Source organism: Pituophis catenifer, unplaced genomic scaffold (genome assembly GCF_029215685.1).
Source record: "Pituophis catenifer annectens isolate HBS135680 unplaced genomic scaffold, rPitCat1.0.hap2 SCAF_8, whole genome shotgun sequence".
In the NCBI taxonomy this organism is placed as follows: domain Eukaryota; kingdom Metazoa; phylum Chordata; class Lepidosauria; order Squamata; family Colubridae; genus Pituophis; species Pituophis catenifer.
In genome coordinates this window covers 59,295,691-59,323,542 of record NW_027256888.1, presented here as the reverse complement: position 1 = coordinate 59,323,542, position 27,852 = coordinate 59,295,691, and the positions used below count along the sequence as shown (strand labels likewise).

At 38.1% G+C, this 27,852-nt stretch overlaps 2 protein-coding genes across 2 annotated transcripts; both read left to right on the top strand.

Moving 5' to 3' along the window:
* Positions 1 to 792: 792 nt before the first annotated feature.
* Positions 793 to 9,188, top strand: GAR1 (GAR1 ribonucleoprotein). Its single transcript, XM_070948474.1, has 7 exons — positions 793 to 878; positions 1,865 to 2,039; positions 2,121 to 2,275; positions 4,478 to 4,537; positions 5,697 to 5,817; positions 7,013 to 7,129; positions 8,865 to 9,188. The coding sequence occupies exons 2-7, from the start codon at positions 1,874 to 1,876 to the stop codon at positions 8,876 to 8,878; spliced, it is 633 nt and encodes a 210-aa protein (XP_070804575.1). The 5' UTR covers positions 793 to 878; positions 1,865 to 1,873; the 3' UTR covers positions 8,879 to 9,188.
* Positions 9,189 to 13,468: 4,280 nt separating this feature from the next.
* Positions 13,469 to 27,617, top strand: RRH (retinal pigment epithelium-derived rhodopsin homolog). The gene is made up of 7 exons (XM_070948938.1): positions 13,469 to 13,553; positions 15,962 to 16,152; positions 19,654 to 19,753; positions 22,222 to 22,375; positions 24,511 to 24,679; positions 26,228 to 26,406; positions 27,518 to 27,617. The coding sequence occupies exons 1-7, from the start codon at positions 13,469 to 13,471 to the stop codon at positions 27,615 to 27,617; spliced, it is 978 nt and encodes a 325-aa protein (XP_070805039.1).
* Positions 27,618 to 27,852: the final 235 nt, after the last annotated feature.

The window sequence follows — 27,852 nt, the reverse complement described above, 5'->3', positions numbered from 1 at the left end:
CACAGGTTGTAAAAGGGCCACAGTTGCCCACCCCTGATTTAGAGACTTTTAGTCTCTCACATTTGATTTGAACCCAAGGCTGCGTATTTATTGAGCTCCATTGGCATTTTGAAAAAATGGTTAAGAAAAGTAGCACAAAACAGGGCTCCAAGTTTCAGGAAATAGTTGTTCTATTTGGCATTATCTCAGCTGTTCGTTCCACACATTTCCCCTTGGTTAGAGCAGGGGTCTCCAATCTTGGCAACTTTAAGACCTGTGGACTTCAACTCCCAGCTGAGGAATACTGGGAGTTGAAGTCCACAAGTCTTAAAGTTGCCAAGATTGGAGACCCCTGGGTTACAGTATAAAATAATGTTGGAAGGGACCTTGGTGGTCTTCTAGTCCAACCCCTTGTCCCAGCAGGATATCCTATACCTTTCCAGACAAATGACTGTTCAATCTCTTCTTGACAATCTTCAGTGTTGGAGCATCCACAACTTTTGAAGTCAAGGCGTTCCACTGATTAATTGTTCTCACTGTCAGGAAATTTCTCCTTAAATCTGGTTGGATCTCTGATAAGTTGACACCTATTACTTGTTTTGCTCTCAGGTGCTTTGGAGAATAGGTTGTCCCCCTCTTCTTTGTGACAGCCTTAAAATATTGGAAGACTGCCATCATGTCACCTACCTGTCCATCTCTTCATTAGATTAGACATGCCCAGTTCCTGGCAACCATTCATCATATGTTTCAGCCTCTAGCCTCCTAATCATCTCTGTTGTACTTCTCTGCACTCTTTTCAGAGTCTCAACATCCTTTTTGTATTGTGGTGACCACCACACACTAGAAGAGACAAGTCTCACTGCAGTCATTTGAAGTAGCATTTCAGGCCACCAAAAGAGGTGAGTGGACATTTTATATACATTGCTCAAAAAAATAAAGGGAACCCAAGCAGAAGACATCTGAGATCTGAATGAATGAAATAGCCTTATTAAATACTTTGTTCATTACATGCAGTAGTTTTGTGTTTCCTTTAGTTGTTTGAGCAGTGTATAAACTACTGTATGTAAAGAACAAAGTATTTAATAAGGCTATTTCATTTATTGAGATCTCGGATGTCTTCTGCTTGTGTTCCCTTTATTTTTTTGAGCAGTATATTAGTTCTTGCTGACTTGTAAAAAGAAGAGGATTTAAATATATTGCCAACAGTATTGTATCTTGTGCTTTTTATTTGCATATTGAAACAATATTACAAAACCCCATTTGATAACTTTTAGGTGTACAAGAGTATGATTCATAAGATATTTTGAAAGAGTTTATAGGCTTTGAGGGGTGGAACAGGTGTATTACTTTTCCTTGAAACAGATAATTCCCTCCAGATGTTGGAAACAAAATCAAACATTTATTATGATCATTGATCAGAAATAGAAATTATCTTTTAAGATAATTGAGATTTTAAGATTATCTTTTAGTTTAACATGACAATGAAGTTATGTTGTACTGGTGAAGTCTGGCAAAAGGAAAAGTTAAATTTGATTTTGACTACCGGTAAAATTTTACTTTTAACCCTGTGAAGTTAACAGGCCTGACAAAACTGCTATTTCATACCAATATATTAGATATGCTAATCTATTGAAAGTACATTGGTGTCACCTGATGTCTTATCCTATTCTATCCTAAAATGGTCAGCACATGGAGGATTTTATATGGGTGTAAAAAGTGCATATTTTCTATGATTGCCGTAAACCAGAAGTATTACTTATAGCTAAATTATTTCTTGCTTTGAAATGATTGTATTATCTATCAGCTTATGAAGTTGATAATACTGGTTAATACATATAACTGGAAGTTCAGTTGATCTTTTACACTTGTTATGCATATTGAACAGAAAGAAGACATGTCATTTCGAGGGAGAGGTGGAAATAATCGTGGTGGATTCAACCGTGGTGGCGGTTTCAACAGAGGAGGAAGAGGTGGTGGAAGAGGTGGATTTGGACGTGGAGGAGGACGTGGTGGCTTTAATAGAGGCGGTTATGACCAAGGACCTCCAGAAAGTGTAGTTAGTAAGTATATTGAATACTAGAGAAAATGGAAGATACAAGAGAAATGAGCTAACTCGATTTATTAATTCTTCTTCTTTGCAGTTCTTGGACAGTTTATGCATCCCTGTGAAGATGATATTGTTTGTAAATGTGTCACTGAAGAAAACAAAGTACCTTATTTCAATGCACCAGTTTATTTAGAAAATAAAGAACAAATTGGGAAAGTAGATGAAATATTTGGGCAACTTAGAGACTTTGTATCCTTTGATTGTGTACTTTTGAATGCATCTAGATTCAAAGTAAACAAAATAGTTAATTTGTTTATTTATATACAAGAGAAGATAAAGGTTCTAAAAGCTACATTCAGTTTCAGCTGTCTGTACTACTATATTCTGTCTATTGAGAAGATTAGCTGTTTTACATTTGGACATTTTGGTTTGACCAAACTTCTAGATTAGTAAAAAAAATAAATGAAGATAAAGTCTTCTTCAGGTTGATCTCACTTCTTGAAGACTTTATGGAAAGAGAATAGAATAGAATAACAGAGTTGGAAGGGACCTTGGAGGTCTTCTAGTCAAACCCCCTGCTTAGGCAGGAAACCCTACACCACTTCAGACAAATGGTTATCCAACATCTTCTTAAAAACTTCCAGTGTTGGAGCATTTACAATTTCTGGAGGCAAGTTGTTCCACTGATTAATTGTTCTGTCAGGAAATTTCTCTTTAGTTCTAAGTTGCTTCTCTCCTTGATTAGTTTCAACCCATTGCTTCTTGGTCTAGCCTTAGGTGCTTTGGAGAATAGCTTGATTCTGTCTTCTTTGTGGCAGCCCCTGAGATATTGGAACACTGCTATCATGTCTCCCCTAGTCCTTCTTTTCATTAAGCTAGACATACCCAGTTCCTGCAACGTTCTTCATATGTTTTAGCCTCCAGTCCCCTAATCATCTTTGTTGCTCTTCTCTTCACATCTTTTTACATCGTGGTGATATAAAAATGCAGTATTCCAAGTGTGGCCTTACCAAGGCATTATAAAGTGATATTAACACTTCATGTGATCTTGATTCTATTCCTCTGTTTAGGCAGCCTAGAACTGTGTTGGCTTTTTTTGCAACTGTTGCACACTGCTGGTTCATATCTAAATGGTTGTCCACTATGACTCCAAGATCCCTCTCACAGTTACTACTATTGAGCGAGGTACTACATATACTGTACCTGTGCATTTTGTTTTTCTTGCCTAAATGTAAAACCTTACTTTTTGCACCATTGAATTTCATTTTGTTGGATAGCGTCCAATGTTCAAGTCTGTGAAGATCCTTCTGTATCTTAAGCCTATCTTCTGGAGTGTTGGCTTTTCCTGCTACCTTGGTGTCATCTGCAAATTTGATGAGTTCCCCATCTATCCCCTCGTCCAAATCATTGATGAAGATGTTGAAGAGTACTGGGCCTAAAACAGAGCCTTGGGGTACTCATATAGTTATTTATATTTCTGGATAACAATGAAATTAGAATTCCTAGTTGCCTCCTATCCAACCTGTGGTCTGGACTGATCTCAGTTACCTGATCCAGATCAGCCAAAGTGTTGGATGGGACCTTTGCATTAACTAAGGGAATATATGTTGGATTTGCCACTTTGTATTTAATATTGATGTAGCTTTTCAGTTGGTATGTAAGTTGGTATGTAGTTACTATTTTGCTGGCTGTTTAGATTCTAGAGTTTATTTTTTTCTACCTATATCTTGCAAATTTGATATAACAAACTGCAATGTTTTCTTAAGAATCTAACTAGCAGTGTAAATGAATCCTTAGTCTTATGTTCAGTTTTATTACTAATTTTGTTTGTATGTGTGTGTGAAAGAGAGAGGGATAGAGCATGTTTTTATTTTATTTTGGGACTGGTAAATCCTTTTTGAATGCATTTAATTCTCAGAAGTCTGTCCTGCACTTGGAATCTAATGCAAAATCTTAGCCTCATCTGATCATTTTATATTATAAGAAATTACTTGCAGGCTAATGAATTTCTTGAAGAAAGTTAGGCTTTCTACCTTGCTTTGAGGATCTCCTTACGTTTCTTTGAGGGACATGAGAAATGGAGAACTTCTCCCCTAAGCTTGTGCTATTGTGCTTTCATTTTAATACAAAAACGTAGGGAGTGCCGTAATTCCAGCCTATTTTTATCTCCCTGTGTTATTGAACTCTAATGTCTATGATAGTTGAGAGATTTTAAAACGTGCATCTTCAATATATCTAGAAGGCATCATGTTGGCTGTTAGTTTGTTACTCCTGTGTTTCATAATATTTATTTTAATTATCATTCCAAGGAGGTGACTGGTCATGAATGGGTTAAGAAAGTCTTGTAGATTTCTACAAAATCATCATAAAATTTGAGGATTTACTTTTAAATTGATAAAATGACATGTGCGACGAATCTTGATAAGAATTTTCCTTAAGCCACTTTGAAAGTACTTTTCGGTTAAACTGTCAGAAAACATGAAAGCTTCATCTTTTAAAAAACTACAAAAGGTAAGTCCTGCTGATGTTCCCTTTATGTGCTATGTAATCTTGCTGCCCGTTAAATATTCATAAATATCTGTCTAAATTCTAAAAATGTCTATGAAACTTACATTCTGCTTGCTAGTGTTATCATATTGATGTATTATTCTTGTGGTATTCCTTTGTCATTGTGTATTTTATTGTCCTGTCGTTTTATTTTTGTTTATACTCCTTCCATTTTTGTTCTTTTTTATTATTGTAAGCCACCTAGAGTAGCCCCATGGTGAGATAGGCGGCAAATAAATTTAACAAATAATAAAAAATAGTAGTGGTTTGTTAACTGCTGGTTGACTGAATATCTATGGCATTGAACTAGGCACCAGAGTAGAAAATGAAAAGTAGAGTAGACTATGAAAAAAAAGTAAAACCCAACGATTGCATCCTGTTTATTGTACTGTATTGTATTATCTTCTAATTTCTAATTTCCAAAGAAAAATTCCTTGTGTGTCCAATCACATTTGGGCAATAAAGAATTCTACTCTACTCTACTCTACTCTACTCTACTCTACTCCTCTACTCCACTCCACTCCACTCTACTTTACTCTACTGTCTTTGATTAAGCATACTTGATGTGCAGCTCAGTGCTCTTGAAAGAAGTATGGGTTGATTTACTTGTGGCTAATTTATTGCATTTATCTCAGTTGAAGTCATGATTACAGGTAGTCCTTGACTTACAACAATTCATTTAATGACCATTTAAAATTACAACAGCACTGAAAAAAGTGACTTAAGACCATTTTTCACACTTACGACCATTGCCGCATCCCCATGTCACATGATCAAAATTCAGATGCTTGGCAACTGGTTCATGTTTATGACAGTTGTAGCGTTCCAGGATCTTGTGATTATCTTTTGGGACCTTCTGACAAGCAAAGTGAATGAGGAAACCAATTTCACTTAAGGACCATGTTACTAACTTTAACAAATGCAGTGATTCACTTAACATCCGAGGCAAGAAAAGTTGTAAAATGGGGCAAACTCCCTTAACAAATGTTAACAACATACATTTTGGCCTCAATTGTGGTCGTAACTTGAGGGCTTCCTGTATTTTTAATTGTTTCAAGAAAACAGCAACATTTAAGCCAAAAGCAAAAGCTTGGCAAAGTCTAACGCTCATCTCTTCCTTCAGTTTTATATCGATCCAGCAAAATTGCTTCCTCTGCAGAGGTTTTTGCCAAGGCCTCCTGGTGAGAAAGGAGCCCCAAGAGGTGGGCGAGGTGGAAGAGGAGGGCGAGGAGGACGAGGTGGAGGTAGGTAGACTTCTTTCTTACAGTGTGAACAAGTATATGAAATAATGGAAAAAATTGTTTTTAGAAAATTGCAAACAATATAGTTCTGACAGCAGCTAGGGCTGCTCATTGGATTCGGGCAAAACTTCAAATATGAAGGAGAATGGAGTAATTTGGAAGGAGGCTGTAATTTATTCAGGGCTGAACAGATGAGTCTGAATTTACTGTATTTTTCTGTCTATAAGATGCCCCCATGTATAGGATGCCCCCATGTTTCATGCAGAGCAAGTAAGCACACTATAATCATCACTGTGCAGAAGCCATTTTACTAGAGAGTGAGTAATACAAGAACAGGAAATGCATCACAGGAATGTTAGAGATGGAACCTAGATTGGCAATGTGTTACAGGAAACAACTACAATAGAGAGGAATGATAGAGCTGCATATAAGGTAGAGGCTCATCCGGAAGAGCTGGAGGACAGGGATGGGCCACACCTTCTCCCCTCGGCCTCCTGCGTATAAGACGCCCCTCCATTTTCAAGTAAATGTTTTAAAGAAAAAATAGTGTTTTATACACAGAAAAATACAGTACTGCATGCCGAATCTCATTCTCCATAAAATTAACCTCTCTACATAGTTTTAGGACGCTGAAAATAGTGGTAATGCAGCAGTCATAGCTAAAAGGAATAAACCCCATGTATCGGTTGTGTAAAATGCCATAGTGGAAAGGGAAGTGCCGATTTCAGTTTCCTTCACATAAGACAAATCGCTGGTTAAATTATCTGTTAATCCCAGTTCATCATCCCAGTCACATTATTTGGATAGCCAGCAGGATAGTAAATGAAAAGGAATGCCTTCCTTGCACTGCTAAGCTGGCCCATCCTAGGAACAGCTTAGTTCTTTTATAAAGAAAAAAAGGCAGTTGCATTCTTTAAAGCAGGGGTCTCCAACCATGACAACTTTAAGACTTGTGGACTTCAACTCCCAGAATTCCTCAGACAGCAAAGACTGGTGCCATCTCTGACAATGAGCTCCATTATCTATAAGCAAAAGTCTTATTACAATTTCTTATGAATGGTTTCTACATGCTTGTTTAACGGATGAATTTATGGATCTGTTTCATTTAGGCGTCTATTTTCTATGTGCTATTGTCACTCACTGGATACTGTAAAAGTCTCATTTGACACACACACACCCTGCTTTTATTTGTTTGTAGGAGGTAGAGGCTTTGGAGGTGGCCGAGGTTTTGGAGGTGGCCGGGGTTTTGGAGGTGGCAGAGGTGGTGGAGGCTTCAGAGGAGGACGAGGTAGAGGTGGTGGCCGAGGATTTAGGGGTAAGTGTATTCATAACTTAATAATATTTCATTTTTAGAATAATTATCTATCTTGCTGTTTGTCGTGGGCGTATTCTGTATTATCTGTGTGATGTTTAGGCTTTTATGCTTCTCAGATAATTAGCGATCTTCAAACTTTAGATGAAAATGTAGTACTTTTTGCAAAGTAATCAGAGCTTCCTTATCAATCATAGATGATTAGTTTCCTAAATGGGAAATGTGAGCACCAGTATCAATGGCAAAATATGTTGTGGTCTGCTGGCGGCCAGCAGAGTCAGACAGTGAGGAGGTTGGGGAGGAACTTGAGCCAGTCCTGAGGGCTGGGGAAAGCTCGGACGAGGACTCTGTGTCGGAAGCAGAGAGGGAGTTAGACAGCAGTGAGGCAGAGGAACAGCTGGAGCCCATTCCCAGTGTGCGCATGCACAGAGCTGCCAGAAGACAAGAACAATTAAGAAAGCAGGGTAAACTCTAGAGTTAGGCCACACCTTGGAGATGATTGGCCCTCCCATAGGAAACAAAAGAGGAGTGAACGGGATGTGGGCTTTTGCAGGAAGCAATTAGTTCATCTCATTTCAAGATTGGAAAATTCTGTTCATGACTGTAATAGACTCGGTGCCAAGTTTGGCCTTGCCAAATTTCCATTTGGAAATTGGTTCTCTGGCAGCATTCCAAGTGAGATAAGGTGGGGGTTGATAAACATTCTTCTGAATGTTGACTGTGAATGAATGGAATTCACAGTCGTGTTAATAAAAGAGGTTTTACTGGGATTAAGACTTTGTTTCATGCTTTCTAAGGAAGCCTAGGTCAGAACAAAATATGGGAACATATATGAGCATATATGCAAAAGTTATATGAACAGTCATAATGCTTAAAGAGCCAGCCTGGCTAATTGGGAATGAATATGTGTCTTAATACAGTCCAATATACTACAAAACAATGTTATGATAAATAAAGGACATTAAGACAGTATAGGAATGGCTTTAGATTATAGAAGATTTAAAAAGCCAGGATCAGAAACTCCCGGCATTTTGGCCCAGATCCAACACTTCAAGAAGACCCAGTGATGCTGGACATCTGCTCAGACCTGGCAATATTTCCCTTATCCAACTTTTAACAGTGATGCACAGTTAGGAAACTACAGTACTCCTTTTTATGTACTGCATTGTTCTAAAAAGATGCTGCATTAGGTCATTCTAATTTCAAAATAGTGGGAAGCTCATAACTGCATGCATCAAGTCACAGAGTTGTTTAATAAGCTTGGTGTGGTGGCTGGGATAGGGGACATTCAGTGAGGGAACTATTTTTTTTTTTTAAATTTGATTTATATGCCGCCCTTCTCTGGAGACTCAGGGCGGCTTACAGTGCGTTAAGCAATAGCCTTCATACTTTTGTATATTTTATACACAGTCAGCTTATTGCCCCCACAAACTGGGTCCTCAATTTACCTACCTTAGAAAGGATGGAAGGCTGAGTCAACCTTGAGCCTGGCAAGATTCGAACTTACTTTAACTGCAGACAGCTGGTGTTAAATTGCAGTGCCTTGTCTGCACAGCTATCCAGGCTCCTGGATTTCTGGAAAAAAGGCCATACTCTGAAAAGGTTACAGTTGAATTTTACTAAAGGAATATTAAAATCATTAATCGAAGCAGTTCTGAGTTGAAAGACAACCAAGGTTTACATATTTTTAAGACTAGGTATGGAAGATCTAATTTTTCTTGTTTTGTTTTCATATTAGGAAGAGGATACTGAGTGGAGCTGCTTGAAACAGGAAATTTATGGCTTCATTAGTGAAATGTAAAGAGAAGACTTCTTATGAACTTGAATGCTACAAAATGGAAACAATTTTAAGCATACAGTTAGCTGAAGGAGAAAAGTGTTACCATGCCAAAAGTTCATAGGTTTCTTTTAATATGCAGCAGTTTTACGAAGAACTACAGATATCTGACTTGCAATCTATGTCATTATTTGGAGACATTAAGTGGAAGGTTATTCTTAAACTTTTTTAAAGGGACTGTTTTTAATGTCAAGAATTTATCCTCTTATATCGTCAGTGAAACTAAGTAACAGCTTTAAAAGGTATCTACTTTAAAATGTCAAATAAACATATTTTGGATTTCTGGTAGTTGATTTTAAATTAGTAATTTATAGATCCACTCTGAATGTATCAAAACATCTTAATTAGTTCCAATAGAAAAGATACGTTTAGTTCAGGGTTGAACTGTGGAGTCCTTGGTGCTCTTTGAATTGCTTGTTTACTTGCAGATTTCTCATTACCCAGCTCAGTAACATTATCAGGGCACTGATGATGTTATGTAGTTGGTGACCCAGCCTTAACAAGTAATGATAAGCTGCTTACTCACAAATAAACACAAACCCCTTTTCAAACAGAATAGGAACAGTCTTTTATTCATGTGGATAAACAAAAAACCAAACGTAATTAGTCCCAGCAGATGTGGTTCTGGCATAGAAATCCGAATTGTTTGCTGTATCCTAAAAATGAACAGTTGTCTGAGACAACCGGCCACTCCCAAACCCCTACTATTTATTTCCCAGACAGGGAAGGTCTGGCTAGCATCCATGTCTGCTTTTCCCTGAGAGCCGGCTTATTGTTTTCCTTTGCTCTCCTCTCTTTTCCTTTCTGCGCATACATGCATTTGGGATGGGCCCCATCTGTTCTTCCCCTCATTCAGATCCAGACCCTGAAAATGGCTGCCTCTTCATCTGTGGGAGGATGGAAGGCCCTGGCTTTGCCTCTGTATCTGATGCTGTTTCCTTATCAGAGCCTTCCAAAGGCTTCGAAGCTGGCTCAGCCTCTTCCCTCCATCTCCTCCTCGTCTGACTCTGCAGCTAGCTCTGCTGGCAGCCGACAGGCCACAACAGTTGGGTAACGCAATGTTTCAGGCAAACAATCAAATTCAGAGAGTACCAAGGATTCCAAATCTAAATTAGTTTTTTAGTTTTTAGTTTACTTTATTGTCATTGCGCCTCGTACAACGAAATTAAATGCCATCTTCAGTTGGGATTTCAATTAGGATTTGAAATATAATATTTTAGCATTTCTAGTTGCAGCGGCCAATAATGTTTTACAGAATAATGCTCAAAGGTCATAACTTCCATTTGTTTGATGCTGAATGTGAGATGAAGATGACTATATCTTGTATTTAGCTCTCCGGTTTAAATGTCAAAATGACAAAATGTAAAAAAGTATCATCACTATATGTGATGTTTGATTATCTAGAAAAATTTATATAACAGGCTTTAAGACAAACAGAAAATTAATTCACAACTTGATTGGCTGAACAAATTCTTCAGCGACCCCTTTATGAACTGATTGAAACATACCTCCAAATTTGTTATTAATTAAATTAATAAATTAAAACAGCTGGGTTTCTGAAAGGCTTAGTCAATGCTTTTCTTGTTTCCGGTATATAAGATACTTTTGAGAAGTATTATCTGTAGTTTCCTGAAGAAAGAATTTTCCAGACTGCTTTTATTTTTCTATTCAAGCTCTGCCATGCGAAATGTTTCTTGGTCTGTAACATTAGGAAATGTATAATGTGCTGTCTGTATATATGAGTGGATGTCTGTGCGCATAAGGTATCCCATGTGCATTTTATACTTACAGATCTTCTGAATTTTGAAAATAAATTATTTGTAAGAGTTTTGTATCATTCACTGTGAATGAAGCAGCGGGCGTCCTTTCTGGGAAAGGAACAAAAATAATGCATATGCATTCATTGTTCCTAGTTTGATAGCTTTCAATTGTACTACCCTAACTGTATGAATAGTAATTATTGTAGGGGTAGTCTACAATAGTAGGTAGTCTACAAAGGGGTAGTAGTAATTTAAAGAAAGTTGTACATGTTTACTCAATAATAATTCCCACGGTGTTCAGCAAGGGTTTATTAGGATCTAGCAGAATGTTTTGAAATATACTCTTATATTTCAAATGTCAACAATTAATCCTTTTACAGTGCATTGGTCAGACTGCAGCTTGGACTTGCCCAAAGCCATGATCTCTAAAAGCTGCTTAAAATATTTTCTCTTACACTTTCCATATCTTGCTCATTGACACACAAACATGTTTTATGCTGGTCTCGCTACAAAAGAAGAAAAATATAGGCATATGAAACAGGACAAAAAGACAAATTGCCCTGGCATAGATTTTATAAGAATGCTTCTGAACTAAGTTTCTGTAGTATTCAGTATATGAGACAGAAGAGTAAAAGGGGTGAGGAAAAAAGAAAAAAAGGGACTCAAACATGGGAAGCTGCAAAGAGGGAAATAGTGGTGTGGCATAGGTTAAGTGTTGTTAGTCCCATCTTTGGTTAGAAGAATGTAAGTATTTTTTCCAAAAAGTAACTCTACTGTCTTGGTTTTTTTTTTCTTTGAAAAAAATATGTTTCTCATCCAAGAAGCTTGGATAATAAGCAAAACGTTTTCAAAGAAAAAAACCAAGAAAGCCTTTTTGAAAAAGTATCACCTGGATGACTGAGAATCCCCATAGATAATGCAGGCACTTCCTCCACAACTTTATGTTCAATAAAAAGAAATGATGAGATAATAGTGTATTTGAATTTGGGGTACACAGTGTTGGAAGAAATATCCATCTGGTTCAGTTCCAAGCCTGGAGAAAGATGCTGGAAATATGGAGGCTGATTGGAAAGATGGTTTAATGATGAAGCAGAACCACATGGGTTCTGGGCAGCTGACCACACAGAGTTGGGAGTAAGGAGGTTTGTATACCTTCTCTTGGGCTTTGAACCTGAGCTTCCTGTTCTTGTGCAAGAACATGTATTCTATTGGCTGTTGTCAGACTCCCATGGGGCCATGTAGGGCCATGTTGGTCTGAGCTAAGTTTGGTTGAAGTTTGGGCTGCTGTGAGGTGATAAAATGAAGAGGCTTGTGTTCTGAAAGGGTGTTGGGCGATTTCTATTGTGTCTTAATGGCTTTCCTCCTGTTGGATCTTGAGTGTGGGTAATCCTACCTTAGTTCAGACCTTTGAACACTTAAAGACCCTGCAATATAATGGGGATAACATAAAAGAACAAAATAAATGTTATTGGGTAGAAAGTGTTTATCTTATGTATGTCATAGAGGAAAGTACACCAATCCCTACAGATTATGATGGAATGTTGGTTTAGTCATAGAGATAAGGAGTTACATAGTTTTCATTTCCTGCTTGTTGGAAATAAAAAGGTGGTTGTGTACTACTCTGGCAAGGCTGCTCTTAACCCCCTTCTTCATTCCTCCTCTCCTCTCCTCCTCTCCCCCTATCTTCTCCTCCCCTCTCCTCTCCCCTCCCTCTCCTCTCCTCCCCTCCCCTCCCCTCCCCTCCCCTCTCCTCTCCTCTCACAAATAAGGTAATTATGGATAGCTTGCAGATGGTAAAAAAATACATATAGGAACAACTACAATTTTAGATATATAAAAATTTGAACCAAGGAATGGACAGCATTGCACAAGGCCTTCATTCTTAAAGCAGCTTCAGAGAACGCTCTTCAATGATCTCTACAGCTTCTGAAAACTGCCCGAAAGCACACACTGGTTCTTGTGTTAACTTCCAGAGAACTCTTGAGAATATATCATTTTCACACGGCCTCTGCAACTTCCAAAAATCATGTGAAAAGGGTGTGTTTTTGAGAATAGCTGTTGGGTATGCTGCTTTGCCACCTACATGTCATGTCACCCTTGAAACGCTTTTCATAGTTTCACCATTAGTTTAGCATGTTGTGTAAGCACAAAATCAATAATAACATCTGCTATAAGATGGCTTGATTCACAATCCAAATGTTTGATTCACAATCCAAATGTATGTAAGCCAGTTTATAGCAGATGTGTTAGAAATATTTCAAGGTAGACTTCCAGTTTGCAGTGTGCATCTGCAATCTGTTCCTTGCAAACAAGACAAAATAATAATAATACATTTTTGACAGAAACTGAGTTTATTTTGCTTCATGATTTGTTATTAAAAGTGCTGAAAGTATTAAGTTAATAAAACCCTAAAGGCTGAAGTTCAAAATCTGGGTTCTCTGAAAATAGTAAATCTCTTACCACAAGACACAAAAATCTTACTGAAAATAAAAGCAGCTCTATATTGTTCTTTGTTTGACCTAACAAGCTTTTCCCTTCCAAAGGCTAGGAATGTAAGCCCCTTTGCTTTCTTTAATCAGAATCCTGTTGGGAGCCTTTCAAGCGAGCAGGACATTTGCAAGAAATTTTAGAAGATAACAATTCAACTTAAAAGGATTGCAAAAGTTTCTTCTTTCTTTCAGAGTTTAGCTCTTGAAGTTTCTTCCCAGTTTTCTTTGCTCTGCTACATTTTGGAATTACCTTATTATGACTGTGGAAAGTAATAGTGAGTTTCCATCAGCCTTTTCACAGAAGGAACACAACATTATCGCAGCATACTTGATCGCAGCAGGTATGAACACTGAATGTATTTGATTAATAAAATATTGAGGCACCTTAATAAAAAAAAAACCACTTCTTTTTTTCAGCTTTAATTAAACTTAAGCAAAGAAATGTGAAGTGTTGAAAATGAATTGCTATTCTTTGGATTTGAAGGGAAAAGGTACTTCAGAATACCCAGGGATATGCAAATAGCCCTTATGTACAGTTTTTTAAACCAAGTATTTTTTTTTCAGGATAGAATTGCTTTAAGGCAGCAGTCCCCAAGCTTTTGGGCCCTAGGAACCGGTTTCGTGGAGAACAGTTTTTCTGCAGACTGGGGGGGGGGGATCCTCTAGCCAAGGATCACTGGGGTTCAGCAAACCCCCCAAATGCCACCTCGGCTGGCCCCTCCCACCCTTCCCCTCCCCTCCCAGGAGCCTCCACGTGGCCCATTCATCATTCCAGGTAAGTGCAGGGGCGGTGCGGAGGTTCTGGAAGGGCAAAAAATGGACCTCCCAGAAGTTCCGGAAGTCCAGAAATGGGCCTGTTTCCGGCCTCTGGAGCCCAGGGGAAGCAGTTTTCTCCCTCCCAGAGGCTCGAGGAAAGCCTCCGGAGCCTGGGGAGGGTGAAAAATGCTCCACCCCGTGTGGTACAGGCCGCTGACTTGGCCACGCCCACCCTGCAACAGGGAAGCGAACTTGTAGCTAAAGGATCTGAAGCCCACCCCTAGTTGGGGACCCCTGCTTTAAGGCATCCCAGACAAATTCTACTTTTGCTCCCTAATACAGTCTGAAGACCTTTATTTGCTTTCAAATTAAAAGTTCTTCACACTTTAATCTTTATAAGTCTTTTATAGTCACTTGAAATCTGGGCAGACTAGTACTTCAGTGATGGAAAAACCTGTTTTGCATGCAAAAGAACTAAGCTTGTGTTCATGACAGTTCTGAAAAAGAGTCTGGAATTCCCCTGCCTTTATGCTATTACCTGCAAGTAAGATAATATTCGACACTTTGTAGAGCAACTTCCTAACTTCTAATTTTAAATCCATATAGCTAAATGTTGGCATAGTTGAGTTTACTGGAACTTGCTTTGATATAGACCAACCTAATACTCCACTAAATTAAATATATCAAGTAAAGTTAATATGTAAAAGAAGGAAATGCTGCGTATTTTAATAAAATGTTGAGGATGGGAGCTTTTTCCCCTCAGAGAAACAAATTCAAAGAATAAATAGTAAGATTGTTGGCTTTTAGTCTTAGGTATCTAATTTCCTTTCCTTCTTCCTGTCAAAATGCATCTAGCCGCGTTTGCAGAACTGATTGTTTCATAGACTATCATATTTTAAACTAATAAGTTGTGAAAACCTAATTCTTGTAGTTAGTTTATGAAGCATTGTATAGTGTGAACCCATAAAATGGGATGACTAAATGAATGCTGAAAATACATCCTGTCTGATTCATATTGTATTCTCCCATATTGTGGTTTTGTGGTGTGATGGTGGTAGAAATGAAATTCTATCCTGTTCTTTGAGATGATATCCGTAAAATTTGTATTAGGCAACTAATGAGTAGTAAAATTGTATTTGTGAACAATAACTTGTTTTTTTATTTCCATAATGGGACCACAGAATATAAACACTTGGGTATTATATTGTCTAGACTAGTGGTTCTCAACTTGAGCAATTTTAAGATTTGTGGATTTCAACTTCTAGAATTCGCCAGCAAACGTGTAATGGATTTCTGCCCATAAATTATGTTCAGTATTTTTTATTGATTTTTACCTTCTAAATGGGGCTGGTGATGAAATACCTAATTAACTCTGTACCTGCTTTACTCAAGCTCATGCATAATGTAATATAAACTCTAATTGGATTGGTTCACATATCAATGTAATTGATAAAACATCAATTACAATTAAAAATCATAATTGTTGGGTTCATGAATATCGCCAAGTCAAAGCCAAATAAATTGCCCTATGGATGCATTATGAGTTTAGTATTGTGAGTGAATTTAATCTGTTTTTAATTATTGGTAACTTTGAGTCAGTTTTGACTCCAGGTGACTACCTGGATTAGTCCCTGCAGTTTTCTTGGCAAGGTTTTTCAGAAATGGTTTGCCATTGCTTTCTTCCTAGGGTTGAACTGAGGTCACTCAGCTGGCTTTGTGCCTAAGAAGGGACTAAAACTCACAGTCTCATTCTGTAAACCTGCTTAGAGAGGGCTGTGAAGCAGTGTGAAGCAGTATATAAGTCTAAGTGATATTGCTATTATGTCAACCTGGCACAAAACTAATATTTAATTAGGTTTTTTGAAAAGATGATGATGATGATGATATGATGATGAGTTTAGTCTCTTTGTAAATACTGTAGTATGAAACTCAGATTAGGTCTGCTAAGACTAAAATTTCTAAAGTTTACTCCCCATTTTTTATCTTTTGACAGGAGTCATAAGTCTTCTCAGTAATATTGTTGTTTTAAGCATCTTCATTAAATTTAAGGAACTTCGAACACCAAGCAATACTATTATTATTCACCTGGCTTTTACGGATATTGGAGTAAGTAGTATTGGCTATCCCATGTCTGCGGCTTCAGATCTGCATGGAAGCTGGAAATTTGGCTACCTGGGTTGTCAGGTACTTGAGTATTAAAACAAAGTATATTACACATATTGTATATAGCCCTGTTCAAATCAGTGTTCAGAAACAGATAACAAAACAGACAGTGATAAATGTTTCTACAGGTTCTTTATAGCATGAAGAGTTAAACAACACATCTCTTTCCACTGAGTGCATTTGTGGAAAAAACACACTTCTTTGAATTACTATTAAATATCTCTGAGTTTTGGTGCTAGAAGCAAATCGTTACCAAAAGACAAGCAAATCCAAAGAAAAGATTAAATTGTTGAAAATGTATTTCTTGGTCCATAAAGTAAATAGATGAAATCTTTTCATAAAAAGGATTATTTAGATGAACTGACAAATTATATTATTAGTTAGAACTTATATTAATTTATTTGAGTGGTTGGTTTTTTTTTGAGAGAGGTACATATAGAAGCAGATAGTAGTCCATCTTCTGGGAAGAGAGGATTGTTTGATAACATAACATAACACAACAAGCACCTTGCATACCACCTGACTGTTAAGTTCTTGGCATCTCTTAAAAGAATTGACTAATGGAAAATATCAAATAAAAAAGCAAAACTAGATGGAGTAACTATCTAACTTGAATCACAACTGTCTCCTGCTTTAGAAGGAGTCAGTTAATATACTGGATCCCAACAAATATGTGTAAACATTCCACTTTGATTAAATTTTAAAAAGTTTTGAACTAGGAATATAGAAGAATTATTTTTTTAAAAAATAGCATTGTTAGTAGCTCTATTTCTACAATGCTTTATCCCAGAGATATTGCTGGTTGGGAACCCTTGAAGTTACAGTCCCAACGCATTCACCAAGTTTCAGGAAGTGATCTTATTTTTTCATATCTTATAAACTTGTTACTATCTTGCTACACAAATTACTTTTCTAGTAGCTGAAAATGAGTGTGCAAAATAGAATGTATAATAGAATAAAATGTATTACATTTGCCACTAGATGGCTGTCTTGAGTAGCACAATACTAGTTTCTAGTTCTTCCTTGAAATTTATTAGGGACAGTCGATTGTGACAACCTCATGGAGAAACAGCATGATTTAAAGGCAGAATATATGATTTGTATTCCAGTGGCTACAAACCCAGTAGCTTCTGTTAAAAGGATGTGGTCTTAGATTATAGGAAAGGCCTCTTCTGAAGTATCGTTGACAATAAGAGCTGGGAAAGCTGAGCTCTACATGTTCTCTTAGGCTACCCAATGAACAGGAAGTCCTGTCTCATTGGAGACTGCAAGGTTCTGGATGGAGAAACAGACTCAGATTCTATCCTGCCAACTAGTTGTGGGCTTTTGCCTCCCCTCTCCCAATCTTAGAACTATCATTAGTCTTAGATGGTATCGTACTCTTTGCCTCAATTGTGCATCACCTTGGACTTCCAGATCATGCTTGAAGAACGGGTGGCAGCTTTGGCTAATAAGATCTTTGCCCAGACACATTTTAGTATATCAATTCTGCCCATTTGTAGATTGTCAGGTTCTTCTAATGGTCACTCACAGTTGGACTATTGCAATGTGTTCTACATGGACAGCCCATGAAGACTACTTGGAAACGACATCAGATCCTAAATCAGGGGTGAAATTCAGCAGGTTCTGACTGGTTCTGGAGAACTGGTAGCGGAAATTTTGAGTAGTTCAGAGAACCGGCAAATACCACCTCTGGCTGGCCCCAGAGTGGGGTGGGAATGGAGATTTTGCAATATCCTTCCCCCAGGAGTGGGGTGGGAATGGACATTTTGCAGTATCCTTCCCCTGCCACGCCCACCAAGCCATGCCCACTAAGCCACACCACGCCCACCAAGCCACGCCCACAGAACCAGTAGTAAAAAAATTTGAATTTCACCACTGTTCTAAATCCAGCAACCACAGCAATTTTGGGCATGCTTTAGTATGCCAACGTGACACCAGTTCTACAAAGATTACACTGACTGCCAGTGAGCTCCCGTTTGCAATTCCAGATGCTGATTATTATCATCTATACTATAGCATAGTCCTTCATAGCATAGGGAGATAGGCAGATAGAGACTGCCTATCTCTGATGTTTTTTGTCTATCCAGTAAGATCAGACAAAATTGATGTATTTTGGGTCCAATTGATTAACCAGTGCTATCTATCAGGATCCAGAAAGTGTGCCACACAGGTATGTGTTGGCACATACCTCTGGAATAATATTCATTATAGATGAGTTTGGCTTTTATCCTGAGAATGTTCTGGAAACTTTTAAAAAGTGGCTGTTTTCCCAGGCATTGGGATAGGTCTCTTGTGGAGCCTTATTTGCTATACATTCTATTATTAGGAATGTGTTTATCTAGACACATGGAATTTTTTAATTATTATTTTCATTATTTTTGATTTTTACTGTTCCACAGTCAACCTCCAAATTTCATAAAATCTATATATATATAAAAGCAAAATACCACTCACACATCATTACAAAATCTCCAGAACTGTAAAGCCTACAAACTTGAAATTTGCCACATATGTTCCTCTTGGCTTCTAGGTGCTCACTAAGAAAGGGTTTTTCGAAATGACCATCAGAGCATTAGTATTTCCTATATTAACAGGCTCTGATGCTAAGGAGTTCTACTCCCCCTCCCCACCTGAAAAGAAATCTGGAATTTCAATTTCAGTTTTACTTTCACAGCAGCAAGCAGCTTTACTACAGGACAGTTAAGCTAAGCCACGGCTAGGCTCCTTCCTGTCTTCTTCTTGTTCACACAGCAAATACTGTTTCATTTTCCAAACAGCCCTCTGTTGCTAAGTAGTTCTACTCCCCCTCCCCATCTGAAAAGAAAAGAAATGCAAAACACAAGCAGAGGAGAGGAGTTTCACTTTCACTTTCACAGCAGCAACCAGGGGATAGGATAGGGGAGGCTTCTGTGGGGCAAGGCTGAGGGAGAGAAGGGGAAAAGAGAGGCCGATCACTCATTAATTTTCAAGCTGCAAGTGTTGATTTATCAAGCCCAATCACATAGTGATTATAAATTGAATTTATAAATTCAAATATAAATAAATAAATAAAAATAGTTTCGTAGCTGAGCCCGGGTATTCAGCTAATAATAAATAAGTAAACATAATAACTCTGTATTAAGCTTGGCTTTACTAATTAGCTGAAAATTATAATGGGGCATTAAACAAATGGATCTTCATGTAGATATCTGTGTAGAAGAGACAATGTTTCATTGATAAGAGCCATGGTGGCGAGTGCAGTACTGCAGGCCGCCATCTGCCTGCAATTTGGCAGTTCAATCTCACCAGGCTCAAGGTTGACTCAGCCTTCTATCCTTCCGAGGTGGATAAAATGAGGACCCAGATTGTTGGGGGCAACATGCTGACTCTGTAAACCGCTTAAGAGGGCTGTAAAACACTGTAAAGCGGTATATAAGTCTAAATGCTATTGCTAATAGTAAAAGAAAAGCCTAAGACCTTTGAAAGCAAACAATATTATTTTCAAACATTTTAAACCATGTATTCTTTCTTAAATTCTAGATTTATGCTGCTTTAAATATCTTCTTTGGAATGGCAAGCATTGGTTTGCTTACTGTTGTTGCCATAGATCGTTACTTGACCATCTGCAAGCCTCAAATAGGTATGATGCTCAGAATTCTGCAATAAAGGCATACCGGTTTTCAGTATAGATTTTGGTGATTTGTTTTGTGGGAAATCCCACATTATGTACTCTATATTATTTGAATTTTTCATACAGAGTTGTTCAGTTTTGTCAGTAAAGTATAAATCTCCTTCATATTGAGTTTGACTCTTGCTGAATTTCATATCAATTTTTTTGACAATACTATTGAAATGGTTTCCCATTACTTTACAAGAATGTTTTTTTCCTACTTATGTTTACTTGCATTATCTGTTGCTTGTAGGTAACAGAAACAGTTGTGGAAACAAAACCTGTTTAAAAACCTGCCCTTTTAAAAGTATACTTGGTTAATTTTGCTCTTGTACTTTGGAGGATTACATAACAAAACCTCCCTCTGTTTTCATTTGAGAGATAATAAGGTTATTTTTTAAATTTATATTTCCTATTTCTTAACCACCCACATTCTTAATTGTGTGAATGACTGAAGATAGAGCAAGAAGTCAGAGTGTATACCAGATTGGAAATGTCAGCAGGAAAACAAGTATGGAATTGAGATCTCATTAGCTAGTTTTATAGTGTAAGAACTGACCAGGGAATCTGGTTCTGTAAATACCAAAGTGCCTGAAAATATCTCAATACTGAATTGCCAAGATCCTTGAAGCACCTGACCTAAATTCTTTTATCAATGGGAAGCTCTGATAACATGCTTCACACCATTAAGAAGCCAAGCACTGTAATCTTTGGGCATTTTAGAAGATTAAAATGATGCAAGAGGGCAGCCAACTGCTACTGTAGGTTTGAAAGCGTGCTCACCTTTTCAGCAAGAAATAAAAGTTGAAGAAGATATGTCCTGCACAGGCACAAATTAGCTGGGAATATATTTATTGAAGAGTAGAGTAGAGTAGAGTAGAGTAGAGTAGAGTAGAGTAGAGGAGAGGAGAGGAGAGGAGAGGAGAGGAACAAATAAACAATCAAATCATATTAAGAAACAGTCAATATAAATCATAAGGATACCAGCAACAAGGTTACAGTCATACAGTCAAAAATGGGAGGAGATGGGTGATAGGAACGATGAGAAGATTAATAGTAGTGCAGACTTAGTAAATAGTTTGACAGTGTTGAGGGAATTATTTGTTTAGCAGAGTGATGGCGTTTGGGGAAAAAACTGTTCTTGTGTCTAGTTTTTTGGTGTGCAGTGCTGTATAGTGTCAATTTAACTTTTCATAAATATAGGTTTTGTAAATACTAAGTCAAGTGTAACCATTGCAACCATATTGTGAGAGTGCCTATTATGAATAGGTCATATGCATCAAAAAAAAATTAGGCATCTGTAGTTTACCAGTTGCAATATATGGCTGTGAAAGTTGGACCATAAGACAGGCTGAGCACCAAAGAATTGAGACCTCTGAACTATAGTGCTGGAGAAGACTCCCTTGCGAGTCCCTTGGACTGCAAGGCGATCAAACCTGTCAGTCCTAGAGAAGATCAACCCTGACTGCTCTTTAGAAGGCCAGATCCTGAAGATGAAACTCAAATACTTTGGCCACCTAATGAGAAGGAAGGGTTCACATTAGAGCCTAATGCTGGGAATGATTGAGGGCAAAAGAAGAAGGGGACGACAGAGAATGAGGTGGCTGGATGGAGTTACTGAAGCAGTAGGCGTGAGCTTATATGGACTCCAGATGATGGTAGAGGACAGGAAGGCCTGGAGGAACGTTGTCCATGGGGTTGTGATGGGTCAGACACGACTTCGCAACTAACAACAACAACAGTTTACAATAGACTGGAATCAGACTGTAAAACTCAAGAGGTTTGAGCTTTATGATAGTTTTGTTCTGATGTCTCCTTTTTATACTTAGTTTAGGCATATGATGAAGCAATTTTGCTAAACTTACATCCTCGTCTAGTCAATGTTTACTTGGAAGACTATCCAGCAATTATTTATTAAGTCTAGCATAATGAAAATACATTAATTTTAGTATTGAAGGCACAGTTACGGGCTAGGAAAGCCTTTGTTTATTCTGTTATCTCTAGACATGATGGACTGCAACTACTCTTAACATCAAGTTAACAAATGGATATGATTATTATTTTTTTAATTTAACTATCTGGAGGGCACCAAGTTGAAAAAAGATTCAGGTTATAGTTAAGGAAATGTTCTCAGCAACTTTCTCAATTTTTTAATAAATGTTTGTAAATGTGTGCATATGGACATATATATCATATATCATATCGTATTGTATCATCTTTATATGCACACAGAATATGTAATTTTCAATGAGGGAAGTTAGCTGCTTATTATATCCATTGTATGGATATGAACATGAATTTAATATTTGAATAATTATTACATTTGAGTTGTGTATTTATAAAATTTTCATTGTAACTCTTGTATTCTTTGGTTTCAAATAGAAAAGTACAAATGATAGGAAAGAATGAATAGTGGTGATGTTTTGGTTTGCCAACAGGTAACAGATTAACCACTCACAACTATATTGCCCTGATTTTTGCTGCCTGGACCAATGCAGTCTTTTGGGCCTCCATGCCTGTGGTAGGATGGGCAAGCTATGCTCCAGATCCAACTGGAGCTACCTGTACCATAAACTGGAGAGAAAATGACACGTATGTTCTTTTTATGGTGAAGTAAAACATTCACGATGGTAATTTTGCACTGTTAGAATCTCACCGAAGCCTTAAAACCTTAAAATTTGAACAAGCATTGAACAGTTTGGAAGGGAACAACCGTCTTATAAATCACTAAGGGAGAAAATTTCATCCACAGCAGAGGTGGGTTGCAGCAGATTCTGACCAGTTCTGGAGAACTGGTAGTGGAAATTTTGAGTAGTTCAGAGAACTGGCAAATATCACCTTTGACTGGCCCTGCCCCCATCTATTCTCTGCCTCCCGAGTCCCAGTTGATCGGGAGGAAATAGGGATTTTGCAGTAACCTTCCCCTGGAGTGGGGTGGGAATGGAGATTTTACAGTATCCTTCCCCTGCCATGCCCACCAAACCATGCCATGCCCACCAAGCCCCCCCCCCCCGCAGAACCGGTAGTAAAACATTTTGAATCCCACCACTGGTCCACAGTGTTTAAATGTGGTACATCCAGGACACCTGTTCTGTCCCTCTTCCTCACACAGGCAAACGTAATACCAAGCACGCCTGCCAATATTTTATTAGGTAAATAGATTAGAATTCTTGGCAGACCAAGGTTTTGGCAGCAAACTGCCGAATGCCTGCCAAGACCGTTTTCACTCCCATAAAGCAGAAGAGGACTTATCTTCAGTCCGTTCCTGGCGCAACAAATTATCCATGAGACAAGAGTTTAGTCAATGTTTAGTCCAAAATATATCCAAGCTGAATTTCAGAGATAACGATGTGACTTTCAGGGTTTAACTTTGTCCGTCACAAAGCCTGAAGAGCAATCCCACCCACTTTTATTCCTGGTGGGGCGTGGCTCCGTGATTCAGCTCAATCTCTGGCCCTCCCACACCTCTTCCGTTGCTGTGCATGCTTCTCCCTCCGTCACTACCTGGGATCAAGCCAGGATTCATCCTCCTTGCTTCCTATCAATTGGTGCTCTGATATGCCTTCCTCATGGCACATCCTAGGCTGTTCCTCCTGGCCTTCGGATGGAACCTGAGGCATTGCCAGAAAGGAGGGTCCTGGAGAGGGAGGCCTTGTCAGTTCTTCCCCATCATCTTCTGAGTCCTCTTCCTCTGTTAGGACAGGCTTGGGAGTTGGGGTCACAACACCACCATTCAATCTGGGACCATTGATTGTGTTCTGATGAATAATTAAAGACATTGCTGTACTTATTTTAGTATTAACCTTTTCATTTATGACTTGAAGAAAAGAATATTTACATAGGCTGGAAACAAAGGCCAACATAATATGCCTAAATCTTGTCAAGGCTTAATGGAAAGGTCCAATGGATAAGCAGAAGCAATTTGAAAAAACCATAGGGTCCTCTCAGGGACTGCCATAAAGAAGAGGGAGTCAAACTATTCTCCAAAGCACCTGAGGGTGGGACAAGAAGCAATGAGTGGAAACTAACGAAGGAGAAAAATAACTAGAACTAAGGAGAAATTCCCTGACAGTTAGAACAATTAATCAGAGGAACAAGTTGTGAATGCTCCAACACTGGAAGTTTTTAAGAAGATGTTGGATAACCATTTATCTGAAGTGGTGTAGGGTTTCCTGCCTAAGCAAGGCTAGAAGTTCTCCAAGGTCCTTTCCAATTCTGTTCTGTTCTGTTCTGTTCTGTTCTGTTCTGTTCTGTTCTATTCTATTCTATTCTATTCTATTCTATTCTATTCTATTCTATTCTATTCTATTCTATTCTATTCTATTCTATTCTATTCTAGACCTTGCTTTCAAAGACAGTTGTGTTAGACATGGATGTAGGCTTAGCAGGGGCAAATAGGTATTGTCAAATGATATGAGGTAGAGCTTGCATTGTGATCTCACAATGCATGCTTCATTATTTAGGAGTAATTGTGGCTAGGAATGGACACTTCTGAATCTTTATTTACCTGTGAGCAAGCCCAAAGATCGAATTTCTACAGAATGAGTATTAGATTATTGCCTAAACTACTTCAACAAATAGCTAGGTTTAGAATATTAACTATCAACCAATTCAGCTATTTAAGTTCCACATAATTTTAGAATACCCTCAGGTAATTGTGTCAATAATATCAATCAATCAAAAAAGAAAGGTTTTTCAGTTATCTGTTTGGTCTTTTTCACTTTCAGATCCTTTGTTTCTTACACTATGTCAGTAATCGCTGTAAATTTTGTTGTCCCCTTATCCATCATGTTTTACTGTTACTACAATATTTCTCAAACTTTAAAGCGATACGCCAGGAACACTTATATAGAAAGCATCGAGGTAGATTGGTCGGATCAAGTTGATGTTACAAAGGTAAGGTCATGATGTGAGAATACATTTTTTCTCTTTCAGAATTATCCTGTGTATGATACCAAGAAAAATAAGCAGTACATACAGCATGATCTCTCTCCCTCCCTCCCTCCCTCCTGTCTCCCCCTTCTTCCTTCATCACTCGGCACCGCACTCGCTAAGCATAAAATCATATGACCACAATGTTCCGTTTTTTCTGGCAGAGGGCTGCAGGAGGCTGGCGTGGCTGAAAATGGAGCTCAGGAGCCCGTTTTCGCTGGCAGAGCACTTGGCCATGCCCCCCCTGGCTCCCCCAAGGTCAAACACCACCCTGAATGCATTCCTCACTGAAATCGAATTTGACACACCTGCCTTAGAGGATAAGATATTCCAAAGAGCGGGTGCTGCTAAATAGATACTAAATATGCCTGTTATATTTTCTCACTATGCTCATTTGCAAAAGATTGTAATGGAAATATTCGAGTTTAATGTTTGTAATCAGCGACATGTAGGAATCAGGTGTTAGCAGATCTTTGTAATATAGGTGAGATGTATAACTATGCAAGTGAGAAGAAAAAAAATCCAAAGATATTGAGACAATACCAAATTACAGAGCTACTTGTGCTTCAGGTTTTTGAGTTTTGGTTTACAATTTATTGCAGAACCAGCATACAATACAGCCATAAAGAGTCACTTTGGATAGTGAGAGGGGTGGCTAAATCAATCAATCAATCAATCAATCAATCAATCAATCAATCAAATAAATGAAAAAGCCAGTGAAGGGAAACAGGCTTAAACAAATTGGCATTTAATTTAAAGTCTCAAATAAGAAACGTCAAGCAATACCATTTAAGCATAAAACAGGCTTCAGAGCAGGGCATTTAGAAAGTTTTACGTATAGATTGCAAGGAATTAAAATTGTAGAATTTAACATTAAATTCTATACTTAAAAAGATATTTGCTTGGACAAAGGAAAAATTGGAAAAAGATTGAAAATTTATTTTTCCCACACTTGCATGGAGAAACAGTTCAGGGCCAGACAGAACATTTCTGAGTAGCTGTCCAGGTATGATACTTGGGAAGAGAAAAAGACTGGACTTAGCTACAGGACCGAGTAGCAATAAGAGCAAAGCAGCTAGAGAGAAAGAGAGAGAGAGAGAGAAGGGAGGGAGGGAGGGAGAGAGAGATGTAGGGAAGGAGAGAATCTTGTGGGCAATGGTTTATATGATTTTGTAGCAGAACTAACTCCTCCCTGTCCAACCGCGTTGTCCCACTGTAATTTTTGTGTGTCCTTGAATAACATTGGAATCACTTAAGTCAAAGCTTGTTGAACCCGACATTGCCTGCAGATTGAGATATGAGCCATATGGCAATTCTCTACAACATACATTCTTAATCAGCACAGATTATAACTTCTGCTTTCTATTAGGATTGCTATAACACAGTATATCTGGAAGGTGTAGAAAAAAGAATGACTAGGCAGAATACAAGTTTGAGGAAGAAACCAAATAGATACTTAAGACAGACTTAACAAAAATATTAAGGAGTTACGTTTTTTGTTTTTGTTTACAGATGTCTGTTGTCATGATTTTGATGTTTCTGATGGCTTGGTCTCCATATTCTATTGTGTGTTTATGGTCTGCATTTGGGGACCCAGAAAAAATTCCCCCCACAATGGCAATCATAGCCCCACTGTTTGCAAAGTCATCTACCTTCTATAATCCCTGCATTTATGTGATCGCAAACAAAAAGTAAGTGGCTCTATTGAAGGATTGGGTGCGCATGGATGGAGGAAGGAGACATGAGTTTTATGTAGTCCTGAAGAATGCAATATTTTTAAAGATAAGGAAACCCCTGTGGTTAGAAAGTTTGAATTGGAGTAGGTCTTCTTTGTAACTATTTGGTATTAAAATGGAATTTTATCGTTGATTGTAATTGTGTATTGATTATAATTTCACATTTATCTCACAACTTAAAATCCCATTTCCTCCAGCACCATACACAATGTACGCTGCAGGGGTGAAATGCTACCAGTTCGGACAGGTTCACCTGAACCGGTAGTAATAAAAGCTACCGATTCGGGTAAAAAAATGCTACCGGTTCATACGAACCGGTATTTCCGATGATCAGCTGTGCCATATGATTTATATTTGCTAGAAAGCAGGAAATCCCGCTTTATAGCGAATCTAAATCGCGTGGCATAGCTGTTCCCCCCCTTGCTGTTCTTCTTACCTTAGAAAAGGCTTCTTAAGCCTCCTTTTTCAGTGCTGTGCAGTAGTGCCTGTGGTGCGCATGCATGCAAAGCGCGCGTTCGATGCGCAATGCGCATGTGCACACAGCAAACCGATAGCAGACTTCAAAGCATTTCACCACTGGTACACTGAGCTTGTGATTAATATAACATTTCATGCAAATCATTAAAATGTGTTAATAAAAAGCTTATCAGCAGATTAGTTAACTATGAAAAATCACACATCTTAAGTGTTCTTTGTTGATGGTGAGGATTACACATTTATAACACAGTTCCAGGAATTGCCATTGTTGTCCATCTGCCAAGCCAGTGGCCTACTGCTACTCTCCTTTTTCTACCTGTCACTTTCAAGCAAACTATCTGTGGTAAAAAGCAAGGGAAGAAAGTACTTGCCCACTGCCCCAGAAATTAGTATGGATTAGGCACAGAGAAAGAAGCATGAGAATAAGCAGCAGCAAAGGTACAGGTATGAGATCTGTAGCAAAGATCTTGACAATGATCCTATGGTAGTAAAGAATTAGAGATTAGGCAAAAGATTTCTTTCCTATGTTGCCTGGATCTTCTGCTGATCTTTTTTCATCAGACACTTAAAACATTTCTCCCTCTTGTAGGTTTCGAAGGGCCATCCTTGCATTAATCCAATGTCAAGTACGACAGGAGGTAACAATCAACATCTTGCCAATGCATTTATCTCAAAGTACAATTGCATAAAGATACAGCTTTAAAGCCGATCCAACTCATCATGTTTTTTTGTGTTGCAAAGAAAGTTAGAACTACTTCACATGTAACTATGTATTGCTGTATAATAACTTTGTCGTCTACTGATTCTATTTGACTTTATGGTTACAATATGATACTAGAATGATGCATACCCCATGTCTTTTGTTTCATATGAGACACAAGCTTCCTGGTATCCAATTCTCTGCTTTACTGTACATGGATAATG